The sequence below is a fragment of the Phascolarctos cinereus genome, unplaced genomic scaffold (genome assembly GCF_003287225.1).
Source record: "Phascolarctos cinereus isolate Bilbo 61053 unplaced genomic scaffold, phaCin_HiC Scaffold_4;HRSCAF=312, whole genome shotgun sequence".
Taxonomy (NCBI): domain Eukaryota; kingdom Metazoa; phylum Chordata; class Mammalia; order Diprotodontia; family Phascolarctidae; genus Phascolarctos; species Phascolarctos cinereus.
Window position 1 is genome coordinate 443,384,998 of NW_027555847.1, and position 25,563 is coordinate 443,410,560.

Consider the following 25,563-nt stretch of genomic DNA (forward strand, 5'->3'; position numbering starts at 1 on the left):
CAGGAGAGAGAATTTAAAAATTATTGGACTATCTGAAAGCCATGATCAAAAAAAGAGCCTAGACATCATCTTTCAAGAAATTATCAAGGAAAACTGCCCTGATATTTTAGAACCACAGGGCAAAACAGAAATGGAAAGAATCCACCTATCTCCTCCTGAAAGAGATACCCAAATGAAAACTCCTAGGAATATTGTAGCTAAATTCCAGAGTTCCCAGGTCAAGGAGAAAATATTGCAAGCAGCCAGAAAGAAACAATTCAAGTATTGTGGAAACACAATCAGGATAACACAAGATTTAGCAGCTTCTACATTAAGGGACCACAGGGGATGGAATATAATATTCCGGAGGGCAAAGGAGACAGGATTACAACCAAGAATCACCTACCCAGCAAAACTGAGTATAATCCTTCAGGGGAAAAAATGGTCATTCAGTGAAACAGAGGACTTTCAAGCATTCTTGATGAAAAGACCAGAGCTGAAGAGAAAAATTTGACTTTCAAATATAGGACTCAAGTAGAACATGAAGAAGTAAAGAGAAAAGATTAAATCATAAGAGACTTACTAAGGTTGAACTGTTTACATTCCTTCATTCCTACATTTATAACTCATGAGACCTTTGTCAGTATTAGGGTAGTTGGAGGGAAAAAATTATATATATATAGATGGATGGATAGATAGAGGGCACAGGGTGAATTGAAGATGAAGGAGTCATATCTGGAGAATAAAATTAAGGGGTGAGAGGATTATACTAGGAGGAGAAAGGGAGAGATAGAATGGGATAAATTATCTCACACAATTCAGACAAGAAAAGGCTCTTACAGTGAAGGGGAAACGGGGGGAAGGTGAGAGAGAATGAGTAAATCTTATTCTCATAGGATTTGGCTTACGGAGGGAATAACATACACATTCAGTTGGGTAGGGAAATCTGTTTTACCCTACAGGAAAATAGGGGGAGAAGGGGACAAGAGAGCAGGGGGATGATAGAGAGGAGGGCATATCGGGAAAAGAGTAATCAGAAGCAAATACTTCTGAGGAGGGACAGGGTCAAAAGAAAGAACAGAATAAATGGGGGGGCAGGATAGGATTAAGGGAAATAGAGTTAGTTTTTCATAACATGTCTACTATGGAAGTGTTTTGCATAACTTCACATGTATGGCCTGTATTGAGTTGCTTGCCTTTTCAATGAGGGTGGGTGGGGAGAGAGGAAGAGAGAAAATTTGGAATCCAAAGTTTTAAAAACACATGTTTAAAAAAATGTTTTCACATGTAACTGGGAAATAAGAGATACAATAAATGGGGTACAGAAATCTATTCTGCCCTACAGGAAAATAGAAGGGGAAGGGGATAAGAGAAGGGGGGGAAGAGACAGAAGGAAAGGCAAACTAGGGGAAGGGATATTCAGAATGCATGCTATATTGGGGTGGGGGAGGGGCGAGATGGGGTGAAAATTTGGAATTCAAAACCTTGTGGAAGTAAATGTTGAAAACTAAAAATAAATAAATTTATGTTTAAAAAAAAGAAAATGCAGGACTTGGAGCTCATGGAAAGACTGGTGATAGATATGGAGATTTGGAAGTCATCTCTATAATGGTAATAATTAAAGGCACAGAAGTGGATAAGATTAACATGTAGAAAGATATTAAAAGAAGATTGAAGACAGAACTTTGGAATATATAGACTTAGGGTGAATGGCTAGAGGGTGAATGGTATTAATACAGTGGACAAAGACTAACAGATATTTTCCATTGCATTTAGGAAAAATTTCTCCATTCTTAGACTTTATTTTATTTATCATATTTTAAGACTGTCTCCCTATCTCACTCAAGCTGAAAGTTCAGCATTAACTTCCAGGATAGATCCTACTAATATGTATAAGAGCAAAGACTTGCTTTGTTTCCAGCCTGACTGATCCAGCCTTCCTTCAGCAGCTCTTGCCCAAGAAATAACCATATTGGTGCTATAGTTAGGGTGAACATCAACCTGTTCAGTCCTACTGCTGGCTCGTAACTCCCAAATTCAAGCCATCTACCAGTCTCATCCTCAACCTCCCTTGAGACAGGGATTACAGGTATCCCTAGCTATTCTTATCCTTTGTAATGTTTTCATCATGAGTGAATGAATGCTGGATTTTGTTAAGAGGCCTTTCTTTGCATCTACTGATATAAGATTTTATTGTGTATATGTTATATTGAAGGAATAGCTTTTCTAATGTTGAACCACTCTTCCACGCCTACTATTAAAGCTTGTTTGGTTATGATGACTTATTTGTTAATGAATAACTATACTCTCTTAGACACTCTAGGCTCCACTCCTTAGTCTCCAGATTTTCTCTACCATACCATGGCAACCTTTTTAACCTGGAAATTCCTTCCTTCCTTTCTGCTGATTGGCTAGTTCTTCCCAGAACTTCAATTTTAAGAAAAACACCCAGGCCAGCCATGTCTTCATTCATTCCTGGCCTCTACCATGACCCCTCCAGGGTACCTTCCCTTAAAACTCCCATCATTCAGTTTATTTTTATGTGTTATCTTCCTCCATTAAAATGTAAGCTCCTTGAGGGGCAGGGGCTATCTTTCTGTCTGCCTATATTTGTATCCTCAGGGTTCAGCACAGTACCTGGCACATAGGAAACAATAAATAATTGTTGAATTTACTAACATTTAATATTTTTGTATCTATATTCATTAGGGAAACTGGGCAACGATTTTTTTAGTGTTATATTTGTCAAGTTTTAAAATCAACACTGTATTTGCCTTATAAAATCAATACTGTATTTGCTATATTTCCTTTTTCATCTATGTTTAAGAATATGAGGGATTATTTTTTCTTAGGTTTGAACTAATTCACCTGTGAATCCATTTGAGCAAGGTTTTTATTTTATTTATTTATTTTTGGCATGATAATTCTTTGGTTGACCTGTTTTGTTTCTTTCTTTGAGAATGGTCCATTTAAAATATTTATTTACTGTTTCAGTTTTGATCATTTGTATTTTTGTTGATAAACTTCAGTCTCCTTTAGTCCCCTAAATTGTTATGACTATAATTGTGTGTATATTTCCTAATACCATTCACAATTTATGATGTATTTTCTCCTTTTGCACTTGTAATTTTGTTAATTCATGTTTGTCCTTCTCCTTTTGTGACTATTTGCTAATGGCTTGCCAATGTGACTATGCTTTGCAAAGAACCAATTTATGAATTTATCAATTCAATTTTTAAAAGAACTCACCTTTCCATCTATTTGTACTGAACCTTATAGTATCTTTAAAAAAAAAACCTTTCTTTTAGACTATAGCTTCCCCCCAATTCCTTTGGGTACAAACTGAATTGATTTATTTTCTTGTTTTCTCATTTATAAACAGGCATAAGATATAAACTGGCCTCCAAAAATTGCTTTGGCTACATATTACATATTTTAATATGTGTGATATTACTATTGTCAACTATGCTTTTACTGTTTTTCTGATTTCTTTTTTAAGCTAATCATTTTTTAATAAATTAACTTTCAGTTTCAATGCTATTTCATAATTTGTTATAAAACTACAGTTTCAGTTTCTGTGGCTTTTTATATATTATATAATTCTAATCTTATTGCATTGCCTGAAAATGCAGAATGTGTACTTTTTGTCTTTTTGGCTTGAAGTACATCACATGTTGAAATCGTTAACTACAGAGTCAAAGCTGCAGAGTAGAATGTAATAAGCTCTTAAAGGCATTAAGACTGTTTCACTTTCATTTCTTGCATCCCCTGTGCCTAGCTGAGTGCCTGGCACACAACAGTTTTAATAAATGCTTGTTGAGTGAATGAATGAAATGAAGCCATAACAGGAATGATGAACTGAGAACAGGGAGACATCAAAGACTGGGAGGATGCAATTAGAATAGAATATGTTCTATAAATCTGTTACAGAATAGGCTATGTTCTACAAATAAGAGAAATTCAGGAGAACCAGGACAGTGGCAAAGGTAGAAGGATAGGAGATTGTGAACAGAGAGGGAAATTTTGTAATTCTGATAAATAAATCAAAGTTCCTACTTTTTAGTAACACATAATTTATACCAATAAAACCAAAAATTCTAGTTTTTTGGTTTAATTATTCAGTTATTGCAATAAATATTTTGAGCAACATTAAAGGATATCACTGACTAGTTTTTTAATTGGCAAGAAAATGAATTTTCTTCTTTGATTTAGAACTAAAAAAACATAATCTTGCTATTTTTCCTTTCAAAAACTGAATTTTTACCCCTTTGTGCCAGCTCCTGTCCCCATATTTTTCTTTCTGCTCTTAAACCATCAATTATTGATTCCTGGGCTGTTAGTTGAGAACTAAGCTGTGATTTTTCCTTCTTGAGAAGTTCTATTTGAACACTCCTCTGCTTGTCCTCCTCAATCATGGTTTCAAGGGTATGGATTCGATTCTGTATACATAAAACATTTTAATTAATTTTTTTTCAATTAACAGACATTCACTTTCCTCTTCCCACCATCTTTTCTCCTTTCTACAAAAGAAGAGCAAAAATCCTTATAACAAACAAGCATAATCAAGAAAAATCAATTTCCACATTGGTAATGTCTAAAATGTAGGTCTCATTCTGCATCCTGAGTTCATCTCTTCTCTGTCAGGAAGTGGGTTGTTTGTCATCATCACTACTGGTACTCCGAAATCATGGTTTTCATTGTGTTACTTAGGGATCTTAAGTTTTTCAAAGTTGTTTTTAAAATTATATATGCTATTCTCCTGGTTCTGCTTCACTCTGCATCAGCTGATACTGGTCTTCCCAGGTTTCTCCTGAAACCAGCATTTCTAATGACACAATATTCTAGTACATTCACATAACAATTGTTCAGTCATTCCCCAAATGATGGGCATCCCTTAGTTTCCAGTTCTGTGCTACCACAAAAAGAGATATTATAAATATTTCATGCATACAGGTCCTTTCCTCTTTCTTTAATCTTTTTTTGTGGTAATTGCCAAGTTAATGGTATCACTGGGTCAAAGGGTATGCACAGTATAATAACTTTTAGAGTACAGTTTTAAACTGCTTTCCAGAAGTTAGACTAATTCACAGCTCTACCAACAGCACATTAATATTTCTGTTTTCCCACAGCCTGTCCAATATTTATCATTTTCCTTTTTTTCATCAACTTTGCTAATCTAATGAGCATGAGGTGTAACCTCAGTGTTGCTTTAAATTTGCATTTCTCTACTAGTAATCTGAAACATTTTTTTCATATGGTCCCTGATAGCAAGATTTCTTCCCTTGAGAAGCACCTACGCATATCCTTTGACCATTTATCAATTGAGAAATGGCTCTTATTCTCATGAATTTTAATTAGTTTCTTATATATCTCAATTATGATACCTATTACAGAAACATACTGCAATGATTATTAACCGCCCCCTCTTCCCTGCTGTTAACTGCTTCCATTCTACTCTTAGTTGCATTGATTTTGTTTGTGCATAAAACACTGAAAACAACACAAAGGAAACATTTTTAAAAGTTTCTCACTATTTAAAAAAGTTCAATTTTTAAACTAACTATAGTCTTTGAAGGTTGTCACAAATGTTGGCTAAATAGCTATTTCTTTAGGACACCTTTTACTTTAGTACCCTAAAAAAACAAATTCACCTGTAAAAATCAGTAAGTAATTTTTCACCAAGTAGGTATATGAATGAATCTCTATTTCAAGTGTCACCTGGGAGGAAAAACCCCATCAAATGCCTAGGATATATTATTTTGAAATGTAGGCAAAGGCAATAAAGGAAACTTTTAAATGTAAAGTATTAAGTTGAGGGGAGAGGAAATCAGGATTTTTAAAAAATCATATGAAAACTCATTTTTAAAATGATATTTCTTCAAACCTGTATGAAGGCAGAAAGAAAATATTACAGTCTTACCTTTAAATTTGATGTTGTTTCTAAAAGCTTCCCTAATCCTGTATGAAAAAAGAAAGAAAATGTCACAATCTTACCTTTAAATTTGTTGTTGTTTCCAATTTTGACTTGGAAACTTCTTCAATTCTTGCTTTCTGTTCTTTTACCATTGAGGTCAGATCTTGAATTAAAGCAGATGATTCATTTTCTTTTTGTTGGGCCCGGGCCAGGGCATGATTTTTCTTTGCCAATTCAGCTGAAATATTTTCAAAGCCATCCTTAACCTATATTTCAAAATCAAAGCAAAAATGCATTACATATAAGGATTTACAAAATAATTTTAAAATGACTAAATAAGATATGATTGATATGTTAACACATATAATAAACCAATGTTTGTTGTATTGGTAAACTATTATTGTTACTGCACTAGTAATTAAGTAGTCTGTATGAAAGGCATAATAATGAACTAGACCATGACATCCATACAACTGACAGGTAAAACAGCTGAGAACTACTGGGACTAGAAAGCAACTGAGGAACTAGTCTACCTAAAAAAGTACAAAGACAGTAAAATCACAGTACTCGTAAATAATGAAAATAAAGGAGATAAGGACTAGAGGTAGTGTGGCTAATGGAAACTCCACAAGACTTGGAATGAAGAGAGATCTGGGCTCAAATGCAATTTTAGACATTTCTAACAGTAATCATAATCAAGTCACTGAGCCTTGGTTTCTTCATCTGTGAAATGGGGATAATCATACCTCTCATGGTTGTGTGGCTCATGAGATCATGTATATAAAGTGTTTTTACACATCTTAAGAATGATACAAATGTTATTATTGATAATCTAGTTCTCATCTGGATGGTTGAAGTGATAAGGACAAGGCTATGTAAGACAAAGTACTTGTCCTAAAATCAACTGGAAAAAGTGTCAGCATAACATAAAGGACCTTTTGAAAAACACTGCAGCTTCTTAGAATAAAAGAATTTAGTAAGAAGAACTTGCCTTAAGGATTTCATCATACATATACCAGCACTGCTAAGCATTCAGGTCTCTTGCTTCTCTCTAATATAATCAAAGTTGGCCTTCCTTAACTGCTTCTTCTTTTTTTTTTTTTAAGGCAATTGGGGTTAAGTGACTCGCCCAGGGTCACACAGTTTAGTAAGTGTCAAGTGTTTGGTTTGAGGCTAGATTTGAACTCAGATCCTCCTGACTCCAAGGCCGGTGCTCTATCCACTGTGCCACCTAGCTGCCCCCTAACTGCTTCTAACTATAGATTATGTGCATCTAAGAATGCATGAATGGATGTCTGAGTGTGCTGTCTTTGTGCAAAGGCTTATGGATAGCAGAATTTATGAAGTTTTGTAGTTATGATTTCATATATTTTGAAAACATAAGAATTTCATGCCTGTTATTTTGTCTCAAATAGATCTGTCATTTGAATTCACATATTTATAGCAGGGTTGTCATAATTTGGGACATTCTTGTTTATTCTAAGTAGCATTTGATAGGCTCCAAGTCTAAAAACATTCTTATAGAACTACAGAATTTTGTAGCTGGAAGGGACCTCAGCAACTGTCCAGCCCAATACAAATTCAAAAAAGAATCCCCACTTGAAATTTTTGCTTACTTGTTCCACGTTTGGACAAATTCTTAAAAAGTTGTTGTTGTTGCTTCCCTGACATCAAGACTAAATTCACTTTTCTGCAGTCTCCACCCCTGCTGCTGGGTCTGTCATTTGAGGCAAATGGAACAACTCTAATTCCTCTTCTACACAAGGGCACTTCAGATCCTTGCAGACAGCTATCACTCCTTCCCTGAGTCTTCTCTTCTCCAGGCTAAATATCTCCAATTGCTTCAGTCTTCATAAGACATGGACTCAAGGCCTGTAACCATCCTGGTTGTCTTCATCTAGACACTCTCTGGTGTATAATATCTCTTCTAAATTGTCATATCCAGGAGGTAGAACCAAAATGATGGAGAAAAGGCAGAAAGTTGCCCAAGCTTACCCCTATTTCCCTTGAAAAAACTTCAAGCCATGCCTCAAAACAAATTCTAGAGCAACAGAAAACACAAAAGGGCAGGGTGAAACAATTTTCCAGCCCAAGATAACTTAGGACTGCAGGAAAGGTCTGTCTCACTTGGGTAAAAAGGGAGTGAAGTTCAGTGTGGGCACTGTCCAGCAAGCCAGTAGGAGGCCCCTAGCCCTAGCACAGATTAGTAACTTAGGTCCCGTGTCTTGGCTCAACAGGCCAGCAGCACAGTGGGTCAACTCTGAGGTCTTCAGCCCAGCATAGCAGGCTAGTGGTCAGACCTGGCAGGCCCAGAGGCTAGACTAGGCCAGGTGACAGCAGCACAGTACTTGAGCTGCCCTGGAGGCCCTGGCACAGAAAGTAGTAACCAGTTCCTTGGCCCCTGGTGCAAGAAGCTTGGGGACAGTGCCCCCTATACCCTAGGAGCAAAGCTCAACTTTAAAAGTCATGGAAAATCAGCAAAAAAAACAACTGAACAAAAAAATCCCTGACCATAGAAAGCTAATATAGTGACAGGGAAGATCAAGACACAAACTCAGAAAAGGACAACAATGTCAAAACACCTACATGCGAAACCTTGAAGAGAAATATAAATTGGTCTCAAGCCCAAAAAGTTCTCATGGAAGAGCTCAAAGATGATTTTTAAAATTAAATGAGAGATAGAAGAAAAATTGGAAAAAGAAATGAGAGTTATGGAAGAAAATAATGAAAAAAGAGTCAACAGCTCGGAAAAAGAAAACAAGTCCATAAAAAGTAGAATTGGTCAAACGGAAAACAAGTTACAAAAATCCACTGAAGTAAACAACTTAAAAAGCAGAACTGAACAAACAGAAAAGGAGGTACAAAAGCTAACTGAAGAAAATAATTCCTTAAAAATTAGTATTGGGCAAATGGAAGCTAATGACTCTGTGAGACATCAAAAATCAATCAAACAAAATCAAAAGAATGAAAAAATAAGAAAATGTAAAATATCTCACTGGAAAAACAAATGACTTGGAAAATATATCCAGGAGAGACAATTTAAGAATTATTGGTCTACCTGAAAGCCATAATCAAAAAATGAGGCCTGACAGTACCTTTCAAGAAATTAGCAAGGAAAACTGCCCTGATATCCTAGAACCAGAGGATAAAATAGTAATTGAAAGAATCCACCAATCACCCCCTAAAAGAGATCCCAAAATGAAAACTCCCAGAAGTATTATAGCCAAATTCCAGAGCTTTCAGGTCAAAGAGAAAATACTGTGAGGTGCCAGGAAGAAACAATTCAAATATTAAGGATTCACAGTTAGGATTACACAGGATTTCGCAGCTTCTACATTAAAGGATCAGAGGTCTTGGAAAATGATATTCTGGAAGGCAAAGGAGCTTAGATTACAACCATGAATCAACTACCAAGCAAAACTGAGGATAACCTTTCAGGGGAAAAAAATGGAAATTTAATGAAATAAGAGACTTTCAAACATATCTGATGAAAAGACCAGAACTGGACAGAAAATCCAATTTTCAAATATAAGACTCAAGAAGTATAAAAAGGTAAATGGGAAGGAAAAGTGTAAGTTATTCAATAAGGTTAAACTGTTTACATCCCTACATGGGAATATGAGACTTCTCTTAAGAACTGTACCTCTACTAGGGCAATTAGGAGTATACCTAGACAGAGGGTGTGGGTATTTACACTATTATTTGGTGCTGAGCAACTCCCAACTCTTTTTAAAAAAAATTCTAAGTTTAACGAATACCCCTCCCTGCCAAGGGACAAAAGCACATTTCCATATACAAAGTGGACCAGATTCCCAATTCTTCTTTTGACATATTCTTGACAGGTAAGTATGGCATGGTTTCTGTAAAGTCTCTAAGTCTTTGGCCTATTTCATTTCAAATATATCTTTTGCTGTTCTTTCTTGTGGCCACCAATTTCCACTATTTCCACCAACCACCATATTGATTTTCATTTAATAGAGTCTTAATGAATTATTTATAGAATCACTATACTTTCTCATCTTCTACAAACAGATGCCAGTATATAAGTTGTAACTATCTTCATGATGGTCTGCTTATTCTAAGCACTACAATACAACATGATCAGCTGTCTTATGGCATGAAGTTTCTTCTTGTCTTTGAATACACTGAATCCAACTTGGACAACCCTGTTATTTGTTTCTTCAAAGACAGTCTGTTAGCCATACTTCCATTTTGCCATAATTTCCCTTTGGTTCTGGTTTCATTTATAGCAAGAATGTGAATATTGATATAATTTAGTTCCTCTAATAATCCTTTGTCTATTCCAATGTCCTAGTCACTAGACAATCATATCAGATTTAGAAAAATAACAAGTTTATATTTATAGATGATCTAAAAACTGTGATATTTTAGCATTTCCAGCCCCCCTTTCTGCCAACCTGTCATTATCATTACTGATACAAGACCAAGGACTATTTTTTATTATTCTTTGTTTCATTAGTTGCTATGGACAAAAAATTTCTGACTGGTGCAAAGCCTCTCCATACATAATTGTGTTGGTCTTTGCAAAGTAGTATTAATCTGTTATTAGGACCATACTGCCTTTCCAATATAGTAGAGCCTGCCAGACCTTGTGCTCTTTTAATACAGTGCTAAAGAACCCAGTGTCATTACCATATCAAAATGAGGCATCAGAGTAGGATTTTGTGAAGGATATTCCCCCAAAAGAAATAAGAAATCAATCATGAAGACAAACGATACCTTATTACACATTACATATGCAATATATACTATTGAGAAGTACCTGGTAAAAGAGTATACCTAAGACATGGTGTTATAAGAAATAACAAGAGGGCAGGTAGGTGGTGCAGTAGATAGAGCACTGGCCCTGCAGTCAGGAGGACCTAATTTTAAATCTGGCGTCAAACATGTAACACTCACTAGCTGTTGTGACTCTGGGCAAGTCACTTAACCCCAACTGCCTCACCAAAAAATAAAAATTTTAAAAATAACAAGAGATTGTTTCAGAGAGACCTGGGAAGACTTATATGTAGAAAGTGAAAAGAATTAGGAGTAAAATTCTACAGTAACAATAACATAAAAATGAACCAAAAAAATGAGCTCACAAACAGTGGGTATCCCACAAAGTTCTGTCCTAGCTTCTCCCCTCTTCTTCCTCTATATGTTTTACTTGGTGATCTCATCAACTCCCATAAATTCAATTACCTTCTCTATGCTGATGATTTTCAAATCTACTTGTCCAACCCTACCCTCTCTGCTGAGTCCTGCATCTCCAAATGTCTATTAGACATCTCAAACTGGATGTCCAGTAGATATCTCAAACTCTATATGACCCACACTGAACTCAGTATCTTTCCCCCAAAGCCCTTCTCCATTCCTAATTTCCCTATTACTGTCAAGGGTACCAACATTCTCCCAGTGACCCAGACTCACAGTTTAGGTGTCAAGAACACTTGCCAAGGCCTGCCAATTTAAGCACAGTAATATCTCTTTTTATGCTCTTTTCCTTTGTCTGACATTGCTACCATTACAGGCTCTCATCAACTTACAGCTGGACTATTGCAATAGCTTGCTGCTTAATCTACCAGTCTCAGGTCTCGTCCCACTCCCACCCATCCTCTACTCAGCTGCTAAAATGATCTTCCCAAAGTTCAGGTCTGAAAACATAACCCCTTCTCCCCCCAATTCAATAAATTTCAGTCCCTCTCCATCACTGCCAGAATCAAATATAAAATCCTGTTTGGCATTCAAAGCCCTTTATAACTAAGTGCCCCTCCCCAATATCTTTCCAGTCTAACACTGGCTTTCTTTTTATTCCTCACATAATATATTCTATCTCCCTACTCCAGACATTTTCACTGGCTATGCTCCATTCCTGGAATTCTCTCCCTCCTCATCTTCACCTCCCACCTTCCTTCAGTCCCAGATATAATTCCACCTTTTATGGGGAGGTTTTGCCAATCTCCTTTAATTCTAGTGTCTTATTTCTGTTGATAAACTCCAATTTCTTATTTGTACATAGTTTTCGTGTTGTTTCTCCCACTAAACTGTGAGCTCCTTAAAAGCAAGGACTATCTTTTGCCTTTCTATATAACCCCAGCACTTACCACGATGCCTAGCATATCACAGCTGCTTAATAAATGTTTACTGACCAACAATTTTGAAAGATTTAACTCTGATCAATGCAATGATCAACCATGATGCCAGATTACTGATGAGGAAGAATTCTGCCTACCTTGTTAGAGGTAAATACTAAATGGGACATATATTTATGGACATGGCCAATTTGGGGATTTGTTTTCTTGACTAGGGTTTTGATTTTCTTCCTTTCTTTTTTGTATAGGAAATGAAAATAAATGCTTGGACTTTTATAAATAAAAATATAATCAAAAGAAAAAAAAGAGTATCAGATTGCTGAGATTGCTAATATAATAAAACAATGCCCCAAACAGGCCAATCAATCTGTGAATCTCAAGGACCTTCTCCGTAAAATAAGGCTAATTGTTGAACTGTCATTTACATGGGGTTGTTGAAAAGTATAAGTACTACATTAACATATGTTAATGTTTCCACTGAGACAGACTGCCATTCTTACTTCTTTAAATCTTTTGGCTTCAATAGTTAAGGCCATACGAAATTCATCTTCAAGTTCTAAATACCGCTGGTTTAATATATTAATTCTCTCCTGAAATTCTTTTACTCGTTCCTCATGCCTCTTCTCTTCTTTGCCTATTTCTTTTGCCAAAGCATCCTGGAAATCAGAGCCATTCAAAGTCACTCTTGTTTCAAGTTCCTTCCTGGAATAAATAACAAATGTAAATACCTAGTATCTTTTATTTAAAAACAAACCAGAAAAGACTTATACAGTTTTCTTTGCAACCCCTCCTACTTTCATCTAGTTTTCATGGCTCATGCCTTTTTTTTTCAAATGGCTTTTCTTTCCATTTCTGCTAATCATCCCATCTTTATGCCCATTTTATGAAAGGTCATCTGGAGGACAATATATCTGGACTGAAAAAATTATGAAAGAGAAACTGAAGACTCTATGTTAATTAAAAAAGACAAAGTATAACATTTGTACTCAAAAGGCCAAGAATCATATTTTATGATATCCAACATTTAAAACTGGAAATACAAATATGTCCATGCCTAAGTCCAGTAAAAGTTGAGTGGCCTATACTACTTCCAAAAATTAACCTTGACATTTCTGCAATATTTCATCTTGCTGGAATTCAGTAAGGTGAATATTTAAGATTTGTTCCTATCCTCCCCAACTAAAGACAAAAATCAGGCAGACAAAAAAAAGTTGTACCTTGGTACAAGGTACCCAGACCCAACACTGTTGGGAAAGACATGCCCTGTATGCTTCCACTCTTTAATAGCACTTGAAAGACTGAGAAGTATTTCTCTTCTGTGGCTATTTCTCCAAGCCCTGCTCCACTGTAACTTCAGGTTTAGCTTTGCTTCTGAAGTACTGAGAATATATCTCATCTAATTTTTGGTTGGACTCAAAAAACAGCAAAAGTTTCATGGGGACTGAGACATTCCTTTCAGTTAGTATTGTATATTCAATGACAAGATGTTAGACATTTAACCCAATATGCTGGGGAGTTCAGAACTTTACCAAAGCCAGCTCAGAGACCAATTTTAGGCATTTGGAGAAACTAGAATACTTGTTAGTACTATTACTGGTTCAAAACTGTTTTTCATCTTTTCCATTTAGCTACTGCTTACCTATGTTCCTGTTCTTTCATTACCAGAAGTTCATGAAGTTGTTGTACCTTTTCTTTCTGTTGATGAAGGGATGCTCTAAGCAGCTGTATTTCTCTCTCAGCAGCTGAAGCTTTGAGTTCTACCTCTTGAACTCGCTTCATCTGAATAAGAAAGGCAATTATGGTGGTAATTTTTATAATGATTAGCCCTCCTCCAAGTTTAATCTCAAAAGCCTGCTCAAGATAATAAGAACAATTTCAACTAGTCATGGCGGTTTTTATCAGGCTTATATAAATTAAGTAATAATACTAAATTCACTTACTAGCTGTGTAACCCTGGGCAAGTCACTTAACCCCAACTGCCTAAAAATAAAAAAAAATTTTAAAAAATACTATATTCACAGATGGCGTAGATATATAACTATTAAATTTCTTATAGAAACTTTGGTAGTAACAACTATTTGTCCACACATAATAACTCCCATTTAAGGAATATGAAGAGATAGAGATTCTTAAAAATTGCTTCTATTCCCAAATTTAGATCAATCTGCAGAATGTCTTATAGACTGCACCTTACTGGTCCTTCCTACAACATGTACCAGGGTTACAACAATATCTGATTTCAGAAAGCAACGACAGACTTAGCATGGAACTAATTTTTGTAGGTCATATTTTCAAGGTATATTTAAATTCTTTCTTGTAAACACTGAATGTTGTAAGCTTAGTGTTACATACTTTATAGTACAGTTAGATGGCTCAGTGGATAGAATGCTGGGCCAGGAGTCAGGAAGACTTAAGTTCAAATCCGGCCTCAGATGCTAGCTGTGTGATCCTGGGTAAGTCACAACCCTTGTTTACCTTAATCCACTGAAGAAGGAAATGGCAAACTGCTCTGGTATCTTTGCCAAGAAAACCCCATGGACAGTACTGGTATGCTGTGATCCATGAGGTCATAATGAGTTGGACACAAATGAACATTTGAACAACAACAATATACTTTAGGATTTGGACCTATGAACTTATGCTAATTCATGTAACTTAAACAATATCGAAGTAAACAAATACCTACCTCTGCAACCTGCTGCTGAGCTTTTTGTTTCTCCATTTTTGACAATGTTTGTTCCAAAGTTCTTATAACTCTATTTTGCTCCTCTTCTTTATTTCTTGATTGACTTAGTTCATTACTGAGTTTCTCAGTTTCACTCTTAAATTTCTGGACAATGGTTTGGAGCTTTGCTTTAGCATTTCTCTCTTTCAAAATCAATTCCTTTAGCCTAAAGTAAAAAATGAAACAAAACAAAAACTAGCATATATTAGGTTCTCTATTTATATAAAAATTTATAATTTAGCTTATGACAAAACCTTGCTCCACAGACTATGCTATTAACCAGTGGATACATGCCAATGTTGTCCCAGCAGTCTCTGAAAGGGATGAAGTCAGCTTCCTAAGTTTGTGCCTACTCGGAAGGCATCTCTGATCATGTGCCTACAGAGGGAGCAGTGGATCATCCTCATGATTACAACTCTTGGTGCTAGGCACCATGGAGACTAGGATGCTGGCTGGGTAGTTCTGCTTATCAGGAGAGACAAGTAGCACTAGATACCTATCTAGTTATCTAGTACAGCCAGGATGGCACTGTATATAAACTGCCCCCAGATTCCGTCTGGATATACTACAGTACCTAAGGGATATCATCTTCTGACTTGAAACATGAAACAGGATGGACTATTCATGGTAAGCATAATATTTTGGTGATTCCTCAATGACTACTGCATGGAAGGAGATCTAGTAAAGAGAGGTAATTTTATGTTATTTAAGGGGGAAATAAATTTTACAAATATGAATATTTTATTATACAAAGAAAAGACAGAAGATCTCCTAAAAATGTATATGAAACTGTAAACTTCTATTATGAACAGTCTAGTTAAATTTAACATAATAGAAACAAACAGAAACAAAAAACAGCCCAGTTTGTCTCTGTCTCCTTGTGAGCTTCCTTCTGTTGTCTTCTGTTGTATTTAAAAAAATTTTCAGTGACACCCTTTTATTTTCTCCTTTCTCCTTTACTACTACCCACCAACTCCCTTTCCCACTCAAAAAATAAATCTTCCCTTATAACAAGTTAAGTGTAGCAAAAACAAATCACGTTTTGGCCATTTCTGAAAATGTATGCCTCATTCTGCACCTCTAGTCCATTACCTCTCTACCAAGAGGTTTAAAGCATGACTCACCATCAGTACAGTCAATTCTGCTATAATACGTCACTTGAAAATGCAAATCTGTTTAAATACCATTTATATATTGGGGAATGATTTGAACATAACTTGAATTTTGTGTTTATGTACAATCCCATCCATGAGAAACAACAAGAAAACACAAAAACTGCACCACTTCATAATAACTCACAAGTTATAACCCTTTTGACATTCACTTCCACAAGGAAACTTGGTCTTTTTCAAGGTAAAGTGCCATATTTATTACATATCTTCTGATGCAGTAGGAGCTGTAGGCTGGTCTGCCCCAACCTCTCCTCTATCATCCATCATTGTCCAGGTCCACCAAATCTGCTCTCTCACCCACAGAGACTGACTTTGCTAGCCTGGACCCTGTGGGAACTGGGGAGCAGGGTAAGCAATTGCTTAAGGCCTTGGACACTGACGCTATTATAATGTTTATGTATTTCTTAACCATTTAATATGTATATTTAACACGTGTTATCATTTTTGTTAAGGTTTATATCCTATTTTTATGTTATCACTGACAAACTTTTTGAGAGTTGGACTTAAATTCTGTAGTTTCTGTTATGTATAGCATGGTGATTCTTAGGAACTTATATGTCATGTTATAGCAGAACTAGCTGCATTCTGAAATCATGACCAATAACTATAGTAATCAGAAATTCTAAAGTCTTTCAAAGTTGTTTTCTTTTATAATATTATGGTTGTGTAAATTGTTCTCTAGGTGCATTTCCAATTACACATCTCGAAATGGATGTCTAGTAGATATCTTAAACTAAATATGTCCAAAATCAAACTCATTACCTTTTCCCCTAAATAATGCCCTCCCACTTCCTTATTATTTTCAAGGGCAACAGCATCCTCTCACTCCCTCAGGTTGGCAACCTCCCCAAACCACTAGCATAGTCTCTGAGGACCTATAATAATCTCCACTATAAGATAAAGCAGTGGAATAAATTTTCTTACAATTTGAGCTCACAAAAATAGTAGTATTTTCCTCTTCATTAGATGTATTCATGTAAAGGCTAGATGACCACTTGACAAGTGTGATGTAAAGAGATGCTTGTTTGGGCATAGGGTGGACTAGACAGAAATATTTCTTATATTTGGATTAAAAATTGATTTCATAGGTATAAGATGGAGGGGGAGGAAATGGTTAGAAAGCATTCTGGAGTGGACTTCAAACACATCAACAGTGAGTTTATCAACAGTGATGAAAAATTAACAGTGTGATATGGCAGCCATGAAAACTAATGTGATCTTGGTCTATATTAATGGAAGTTTAGCTTCTGGAATTAAGGATATGAAAATCACAATGAGTCACATATATTCTATACTGGGGGAGTAGAAAGGTACTGATCAACTAATTCTAGCCTCCATAGTAATACTTACTGGTGTTACACAGTGATAATAGACAACCCTAATACTGCACTAATACCAATGAAATTTTAAAAGAACTATATGAATACCTTCAATGTGATGCTTAGATCCTTCATGAAAAAGTCACAAAAGATAGAGACCTCTTAAGAATTAGATAGGATGAAAAGGCATAGATAGGTTACAATCTGCATCAGTAGATGATTTACTTCAATAAGATAATGATCTATTAAAATAAGTTTTAGGTTTGCAAAGCATTTTCCTTAAGACAACCATATGTGTTATCTCCACTTTACAGATGAGGAAACAAAGGACCAGGGAAATGATAAGAGTCACATCAGGGCCACATGGTTATTACAAGGTTCAAAAAGGTCCAAGGAAAGAGCTCTAAAAATTCTCCCACTTTGGGGACAAGAGGAGGAAAACAGTTCATGAAGGAAGAATAGAGAGGTACAAACTTAGAAAGGTAGGAGAATTAGAAGAATGCAATGGCATGGGCAACAAAGGAGAAGAGTTTGAAGAAGAAAGGCAAAGGTAAGGAAAAGTTTCAGAGGCTTCAGTGAGATCAAGGAGGAAGTGAGAATCATCATATCTTTAATGACTTCTAAGGGAATTGTTACAATAAAAGTGTTTAAGAGCAAAAACTAGATTACACAGCACAGAGGAGTAAACAGGTGCTGACATGAAAATAGCAAAAATGACTACTGGTCCCTCTTTTCACTGATTTGCCACCTCGTTCATCTGACAAAAAGACTATGTTTCATTCCTGCTCAGTAACATATTCACAAGTATGTCTGCTTCTAACTTCAGAAAACAAAGAATATAAATTAGCATTTCACTCGACTCAAGGATCAGCATTATCATTTATTGGGGGAAAAAAAGCATTAAGTAAAAGTTAACCTATTTAAGCCTTTTAAATTGGACAACAAATAGAAAACTCATGTAGACCACAGGCAGACAAGCTTTTTTTCACCAATATGTTTTCCAGCTGCTTGTACTCCCCCTTACTTATGTGTGCCAGTAGCATGCCTTTATCATCATAGATGGATATCATTTGTGTCCTGCCACGTATGCATGCATGTACTGTGCCCTCTCCTCTTCACTCTCTATCTTCTTAGTGATGTCTTCAACTTCCAAGTTGAAGTTGGAGTTGTAGCTGACTCCAAAAAACTACATATTTAGCCTACATCTCTCACCTGAGTCCTAAATCACCAACTACATTTCTCCCCTGGATGTCTAAAAGGTATCTCAAACTTGATATGTCCAAAAGTGAAGTCATTATTTTCTCCCCTAAATCCATCCATCTTCCTAATTTCCCTATTTCTGTAGAGGGAACCATCCTTCCTATTACTGAATCTCTCAATTTTGTCATCCTCTTTATTCTCCATCATCTCCCATATCCAAACAGTTGCCAAACCTAATGATTCTACCTTCATAACAACTTCATCCATTCTCTTCTGTCTTTTTACACAGTTATCACCCTTGTTCAGGCCCTAATGTCTAGACTACTATACAGTAGGCTCCTAACTGATTTATCTGCATCCAGTCTCTTCCTTGTCCAATGCACCCTCAACAAAACTTCCAAATTGTATGAGCAAAATGTGGTATATGCTGTCAAATATGCTTTCTGCATTCGCTGGTTTTCCTTAACTATTTTTATTTCTTATAAGGGATGACTCATTGGGTAAGATTATGTGTAACTGGAAATCATTTTAGCAATATATCTGAAAAGCAAACAAAAAAACCCCTCATTTTGAGTGAGCACAGAAATGACCGTTTTATATCCTGTTGGCTCAAGAAGTTTCAGAGACTTGCTACTGCCTTTAGGACAAACTTCAAGTTCCTTTTTGGGGCATTTTGATTCCTTTACAATCTAGTTCCGGCCTACCTTTCCAGACTGATTTCATAGTATTCTCCCCTATGTGATCTCAGTTCTAGCCAGACTGTACTACTTGCTCTTCTCTGAATATACCAGACGGTCCAGCTTCTGCCTCCTTGCTTTTGCATCAATTATCCCATATGCCTGAAATGCTTTTCTTCCTTTTCTCTTGGAATCCCTTGCTTCCCTTTAAGGCTCACTGAACTCAAGGGCTGCCTCCCATGCAAGTGTACTGCTGATTCCCTCAGGTGTTACTATTCTTCTCATTCTCCTAAAATCACTTTCATATTCTGTGTTGACCTCTCTGTGTGCATGATTTTCCTTCATAAGAGAATGTAAGTTCCTTGAGGGCAGGGATAATTATGGTTTTGTCTTTGTTTTCCTATAGGTTTACACTGTAGTACCTAGGGACTTAATAAATGCTTGCTGAATTAAATGAAATAATTTATGAATGACTATTATTACTTAATAAGATAGCTTATACTTATATATTGCTGCTTAAATAAATGCTTGCTGAAAGATGATTTCAGAAAAACTTGGAAAAACTTACACGAAATGATGCAAAGTGCAGAAAACAAGAACATTGTACACAGCAACAGCAATACTGCACGGCAATACAATGATCCAAGACAATCCCAAAGGACTCATGAAGAAGAATGCTATTTTTTCACTTTCTTTCTTTCATTATTTTCCTTTTATTCAAGTCTTTTTGTACAAAATTACTAATATCGAAATGTTGTACATAATTGCATATGTATAACCTATATCTGCTGCTTAGCATCAGGAGGGGGGAATGGATAGAATTTGGTACTCAAAACTTTAAAAAAAATTAAAAAATGGTTTTAACATGTAATTGGGGAAAAATAATATAAAAAATAAATGCTTGCTGATTATTTTACAATTTTAAAAGTCCTTGTTTCAAAGACATTATTTTATTTAAACTTGAAACAACTCTTTGGGGAATGCAAGGTTTTTTGTATCTATTTTACAAATGATGGAATAGATTCAAAGAGGTTGTACCTTTGCTTCTCTTCAGTTAATAAACAGTAAGTCTGATTATGTGCAAAGCATTGTTCCAAAGTTATGCTAGTGAAAGGCAAGCTAAGCCTTGAATCCACTTTCCAAGTTGGAAGCTTCTTCCATTCAACCTTGCAGCCTCTTTTGACAAGAATTTCCTCCTTACCTATCTGTAGTAAACAGGGCCATACTATGAATATCCTTTTCTTCTTTCACTTGTTTCTGTAATTCTTTGATATGATCTGCAAGCTTCTTCTCAGATTGTTCAGCCTTCCATCTCTTCTCCTTCTCTTCATCCAGTTCATGCACAAGTGTCTGAAATAAAGCCAAATTTGTATAATATAGGAATATTTTAATGAGATGTTAGTTATACATAGTAAATAAACATTTAAAAATCATTAAATAGTGCTGAAATTTTTTGAAATCTGTGAATTATAGAATGTTTTTTCAAAGTACATTGCATACAAAAGTCTTTAAGAAGTATATTTCAAAGTATAAAGTAAGACAAGAATGCCTAAAATGTATCTATTTTACATGTACATTATAAGTACATATATTTTCTGTAAGGGTAGGGTTCCATCCTCACCCCAAATGATTTGATTAGAGAAGGCTTAGACATATCAATTGAACTGATCAATCAAAAATGTAAATCAAGTGTAAATAAGTTCTAAATCAATGTGAGATGCTTTAGAGAATTTTGGTCACAGTGAAATATCTTATAATTGGTGGATAAGATTGAGGCTAATATTGGGCTACGTATAAAAATATCTAGCCAGTTCAGAATAGTCCAGTTCAGTGTTAGAAGAATACTAGTATGGAGTATTCCAGTTTGAGAGTTAGAGGCAAGTCCATGAAAAGAAGCAGCTTTTTAGGGGAGGGAAGATTCTGTCTCTGACTTTGTCTTCCTCCCCTCTGACCACCAATGACCATGTCATCAGAGAGACTGGGCAGTAGCAGAAAGTGCATCTAGCTGGGAACAGAGATGCTAGACCAAGAAGAGAGAACATATCCAACCCAGAGCAATGGTCACCCAAAGAAAGGCAGCTTCAGGGAGCATGAGACTATTGTGGCAGAAAGAAGTTCCAGCTATGGACTCTAAAAAGTGACCAACCCTCAGAATCCAGCAGAGAACAATATCTAAAAGGAACTTCTTAAGGATTCTCTCATAGGAGAAAAGGACTTCCAATGACCTGGAGTTGTGAGTTAGCCTTATACCACATGTGTTGCCTCACTGCCACTGTACAAGTTTGTGCCCACTCTCCTAATAGGACCTATATGCATTTGTGGGAGAATATGCTTTGGAGGGAACCATTTTTTTAACTACTATTCTTAATATATCATCATGGTAAATACCTTTGCTAAAAAGTAAATTAAGTTTGATCATTAATGGCAAACAAACCAATATGGGCTTATGAATGACAGTACTAGAAATCCAGTCTCTCAGGACCCCCTAGAACCCTGAGTGTAGTAGTTAGTCACCCTGCAGCTAGTCGACCAATGTGAAGAGAAGTTGGGGATGTAGTGATGAAAAAGGTACTACATTTTAATAGTTTAAAAAATTGCTGGACTCAAAAATGGAAAGAATCTTCAATTTCCAGAAACCTTACTTTGAAAAAGTTCATAAAATAAAAAAAACAACAAGATTGAGATAACAACAATCTTACTGTTAGAGGGAACCAAGAGATAATTTACTCTACTCCACTTTAATTTTATAGATGAGGAAGTCTGGCTCAAAGAGACTTAAGTGACTTACCCAAGTTATACAGTAAAGCAGTCCACACTAAGAACTAGGTCTCCTTACCCCCACACTAGTATTCTTTCTACTTTATCACCCTTCCTCTTATTTGCAGAAGCAATTTCAAGCTTTTGTTTCATAACCACCATGAAAACTATGTCTCAATTATTAAAACAAGTGAGTAAGGTCTGAATTAGTAAGGTTTTGTTGGATTTTAGCTGCATTTATAGTTCTCAAAAGTTAGTTACCACATAGCTCTAACTAGTGGGAGATTTTTCCTTATCTCTAGCCTAAATTTGCCTTTACAGCTTTCATCCGTCACTTTTAGTCTTTCCTCTGGAGCCAAACAGAATAAGATAAGTACATCTTCCCCCATCACATCTGTCAAATACTTGAATAAAGCTCTCGTGTCCTTAAAAAAAAAAAATTAGTTACCCCACCCCATACCTTCCCAATCCAGGTTTTAAAACCATACCCTGTATGTAGATTCTTCTATGGGCCTTAAACTTTTATTTTCTATTTTATTTGTTGGAGTATTTTGTGATTCTAGATTTCCAGTTGATTTTTCCATCTTTAAATCTGAGCTTCTTGAAGACAATCTTAAAGATAAATTCTTAGTGGAGGGATCTTTTGATTTCTTGATGCAACTCTGCTCTGTGCCACTGAAAGGAAAGAAAATTCATAAATAATTTAACATGTTGAATGGCTACACTATCTTCTCCCCAGTATTCATGGTTAGAATAATAGATTTGAATATTTTCATTATAAGACATTTACTTTAGAGAGTCTAATTGACAAACTCCCTAGTTAATAGGTAGCTTGGCAATAAGAATAACAATTCTCATGCTTTAGTATTTTGAATTTTCAACATTTTCAAACAAAATTCTTGGTTCTTGGCTTGAAGCATCCACAGAATAAAAGCTACAGTGTGTAAAATACTTTAGTACTGGGTTACATGCCATCAGTTGAAGAACTGGAAAGAAAACGTCAGGGCAGCTAAGTGGCGCAGTGAATAGAGCTCTGGCCTTGGGAGTCAGAAGGACCTGAGTTCAAATCCAGCCTGACACTTAACACTTACTAGCTCTGTGACCTTGGGCAAGTCACTTAACCCCAACTGCCTCACCAAAAAGAAAAAAAAAAGAATTGGAAATAAAAAGTTATGGTACCTGTCAGAAAGTTTGCTTTTATTATGGTGTTTGGAAGTCTGTACAGCTTTGCTATAGTGAGGGATTTTTGTTCTTCTATTCATTTTCTTATAGTTTTCTTTTCCACTTTCATAATCACTTTCAGAAGTCATAGTTGTTTCTCTTTTTAGTTTGACAACTTTCAAAGAAGTATGACTTTTGGGAGAATTAGATGCCTATAATAAAAAAGGGGTTTATTTTTAAAGTTTCTTCTTCTGTAAAGTAAAATTTGAAATATTAAAACGTTCTCATTTTTACAATGATAAAAGGTGACCGAATGGATGTTTGATTAAAATTTCAAAAAAGAATTCCTGAGAAAGACAAAAAGAAAATCTGTAGTCTAATCTGAAGTACAACAGATAAAGTATATCTCCTTATTTATTATATGATAGTATATATTTATTAGTCAGTTGGAAAAATGGCTGTATAAATTATACTTATTTCAGCAAAATGTAGATATCAGAGTCTAATGTGAATTTGTTATTTAACCCCAAAGCATCATATAAAGCTAACTCTAAAAGCATATAGTTAACTACATATGTATGTGTGTATGTAAAGACATATATGTACAATACACAAATGTATGTATAGATGTATATGCAGATACACATGTACATATACACATAATAAGAAGTATTGTTGCTAGTTTTAAATGAAAGCAACAGGACAAAGCAAGCCAGTGAGGAAATGAGAATGAACATTCTGAAGCAGTCCTGAGATTCAAAAGCTCAGGGATGGGATATGAAAGCCTCTTCACTAATGTCAGGAAGTAAGGAATCCTCAGCTGCTGAGTACCTGCATCAGGTATTACTTAGCACAGGTCATTTTTCCTCTCTAGTTTTCATCATATGACAATGAGGGGGTGAGAGGGGCTGGTCTCAAAGGTAGCCTTGATAAGACTCCAAGGATGTTCACCACACAGGATTCCATTATTTAGACTCCACTTATTTCACCCACCTAAAATAATTATTTCCTCAGGGAGTGTTGTTATTATTTAAAGAGAAAAAAATGTTAGAGTTACAAAAATCATTTAAATAGATACGTTTCTCAAATAATTCCCAGCTTTTATAGCTCCCTAAATTTATTTTCCCTGAGGGAAAAATATAAGGCAGAAATGAATTACATTACTAAGGAGCTGCGAAATCTGGTCTTCTAACTTTTTAATTCTCATCTCACTGCTTAAATTATTTCCATCAAGCTTATTTCTTTCTGGCTCAGATGAAGCAACTTCTGCAGAAGGAAGGAACATGTTATCTGCTGGTATACTTGCAGGCTTTTGATCCTGGGACATTTCCTGATTGATGTCGAGTGTGATTCCTGGTAAGTTACCAGAATTCTACAGAAAAAAAAATAGATAAGATTTTCTTTTTTAAAAAGTTGGAAATATGATGCTTTTCTATAAAGAGAAAAAAAAACATTAGACCTCTTCTTCATTTAGCTGAGAATCAGAACAAACCAGATTATCCAAAAGACTTTCTAAACATTGTAGATCTGATGGATTTCCTTCTACCATATCTACTGGTTCACCAAATATATTCATCCCATCTAAGACTGTTAGCTGGGGCAAGGTCTGGAGAATGATCCTTCTGTAACCTAAAGTTAAAAAAAAGTTTGTATTAAAATTTAATATTTAAAAATATTTTACATTTCTAAAAAATAATCTAAAAACATCATATTGCATATCTTCCAGTTGATAAAACTAATTTTCTGTATCACAATTAATAAATCCCTACAGAAAGCCACTTAAGCCTCTTCTGATACCATATAATTTTTCTTAAAACATTTTAATTTATTCAGCAAATATTCATTAAACACTACGTGCAAGATACTAATGAGGTTTAAAGAATAGCAGCGTCAAATCCCTTTGCTCTTAGTGTTCATAAAGCTCTAAATATGCATGTACGGGGAGCTACTAGCTGTTTAGGGTGGCCAATCATAGAGAATGTTACTTATTTCTTATTTTTGTGGACAAGAAAAGGTCTGATGTGGTATCAGTAACAGCTAGCCTGCTGATATGTACTCTACATTGTAACAAAAACATCTGGAAAAAATAAAATATCTGGAAAATGTCACTAATAATAATTAATGGAGTAAATGATAAATATACTTATATAATTACTATGCAGGTAAGTATAGCTAATTTTATGCCTGATTAATGTTAGAATCACTTAGGATCATAATTCCTCAAAGGATCTGTGATTTTCACTGGTAGGTATTTCCCCACCAAGAGGATTTTTAACATTTTTCTAGCTTTATAAGTACGTTTGTCTTTTGAATGCCATGAAAATTTGTCTCTGATACTCTTGGTGATGCCCTATGAATACAAGTCACAGAATATCACAATCTAAAAAATAAATTTTAAATGACTCAAAGGGCAATGGAAAGACACACAATAATTGTAAGAATGCTGTAGTATGTAACAATGATGTCCTGGGGGTAAAAGAAACACACAAAATTATTTCCTGAGCATACATGAGATCACTAAAGACATTTATGACTAGAAAAGGAGGTGCTATGTAGTAAGGATG

General features: G+C 35.4%; 1 protein-coding gene across 1 annotated transcript in view; it reads right to left on the minus strand.

Annotated features, from left to right (window-relative positions):
- LRRCC1 (leucine rich repeat and coiled-coil centrosomal protein 1) overlaps nucleotides 1–25,563 on the minus strand; it is a 62,795-nt gene that overhangs the window by 23,502 nt on the left and 13,730 nt on the right. Inside the window, 10 exon segments of the mRNA XM_020995742.2 lie at nucleotides 4,244–4,418; nucleotides 5,974–6,159; nucleotides 12,489–12,690; nucleotides 13,628–13,767; nucleotides 14,675–14,879; nucleotides 20,283–20,431; nucleotides 22,327–22,513; nucleotides 23,018–23,211; nucleotides 24,159–24,371; nucleotides 24,459–24,628. Coding sequence (XP_020851401.2) covers nucleotides 4,244–4,418; nucleotides 5,974–6,159; nucleotides 12,489–12,690; nucleotides 13,628–13,767; nucleotides 14,675–14,879; nucleotides 20,283–20,431; nucleotides 22,327–22,513; nucleotides 23,018–23,211; nucleotides 24,159–24,371; nucleotides 24,459–24,628 — 1,821 coding nt within the window.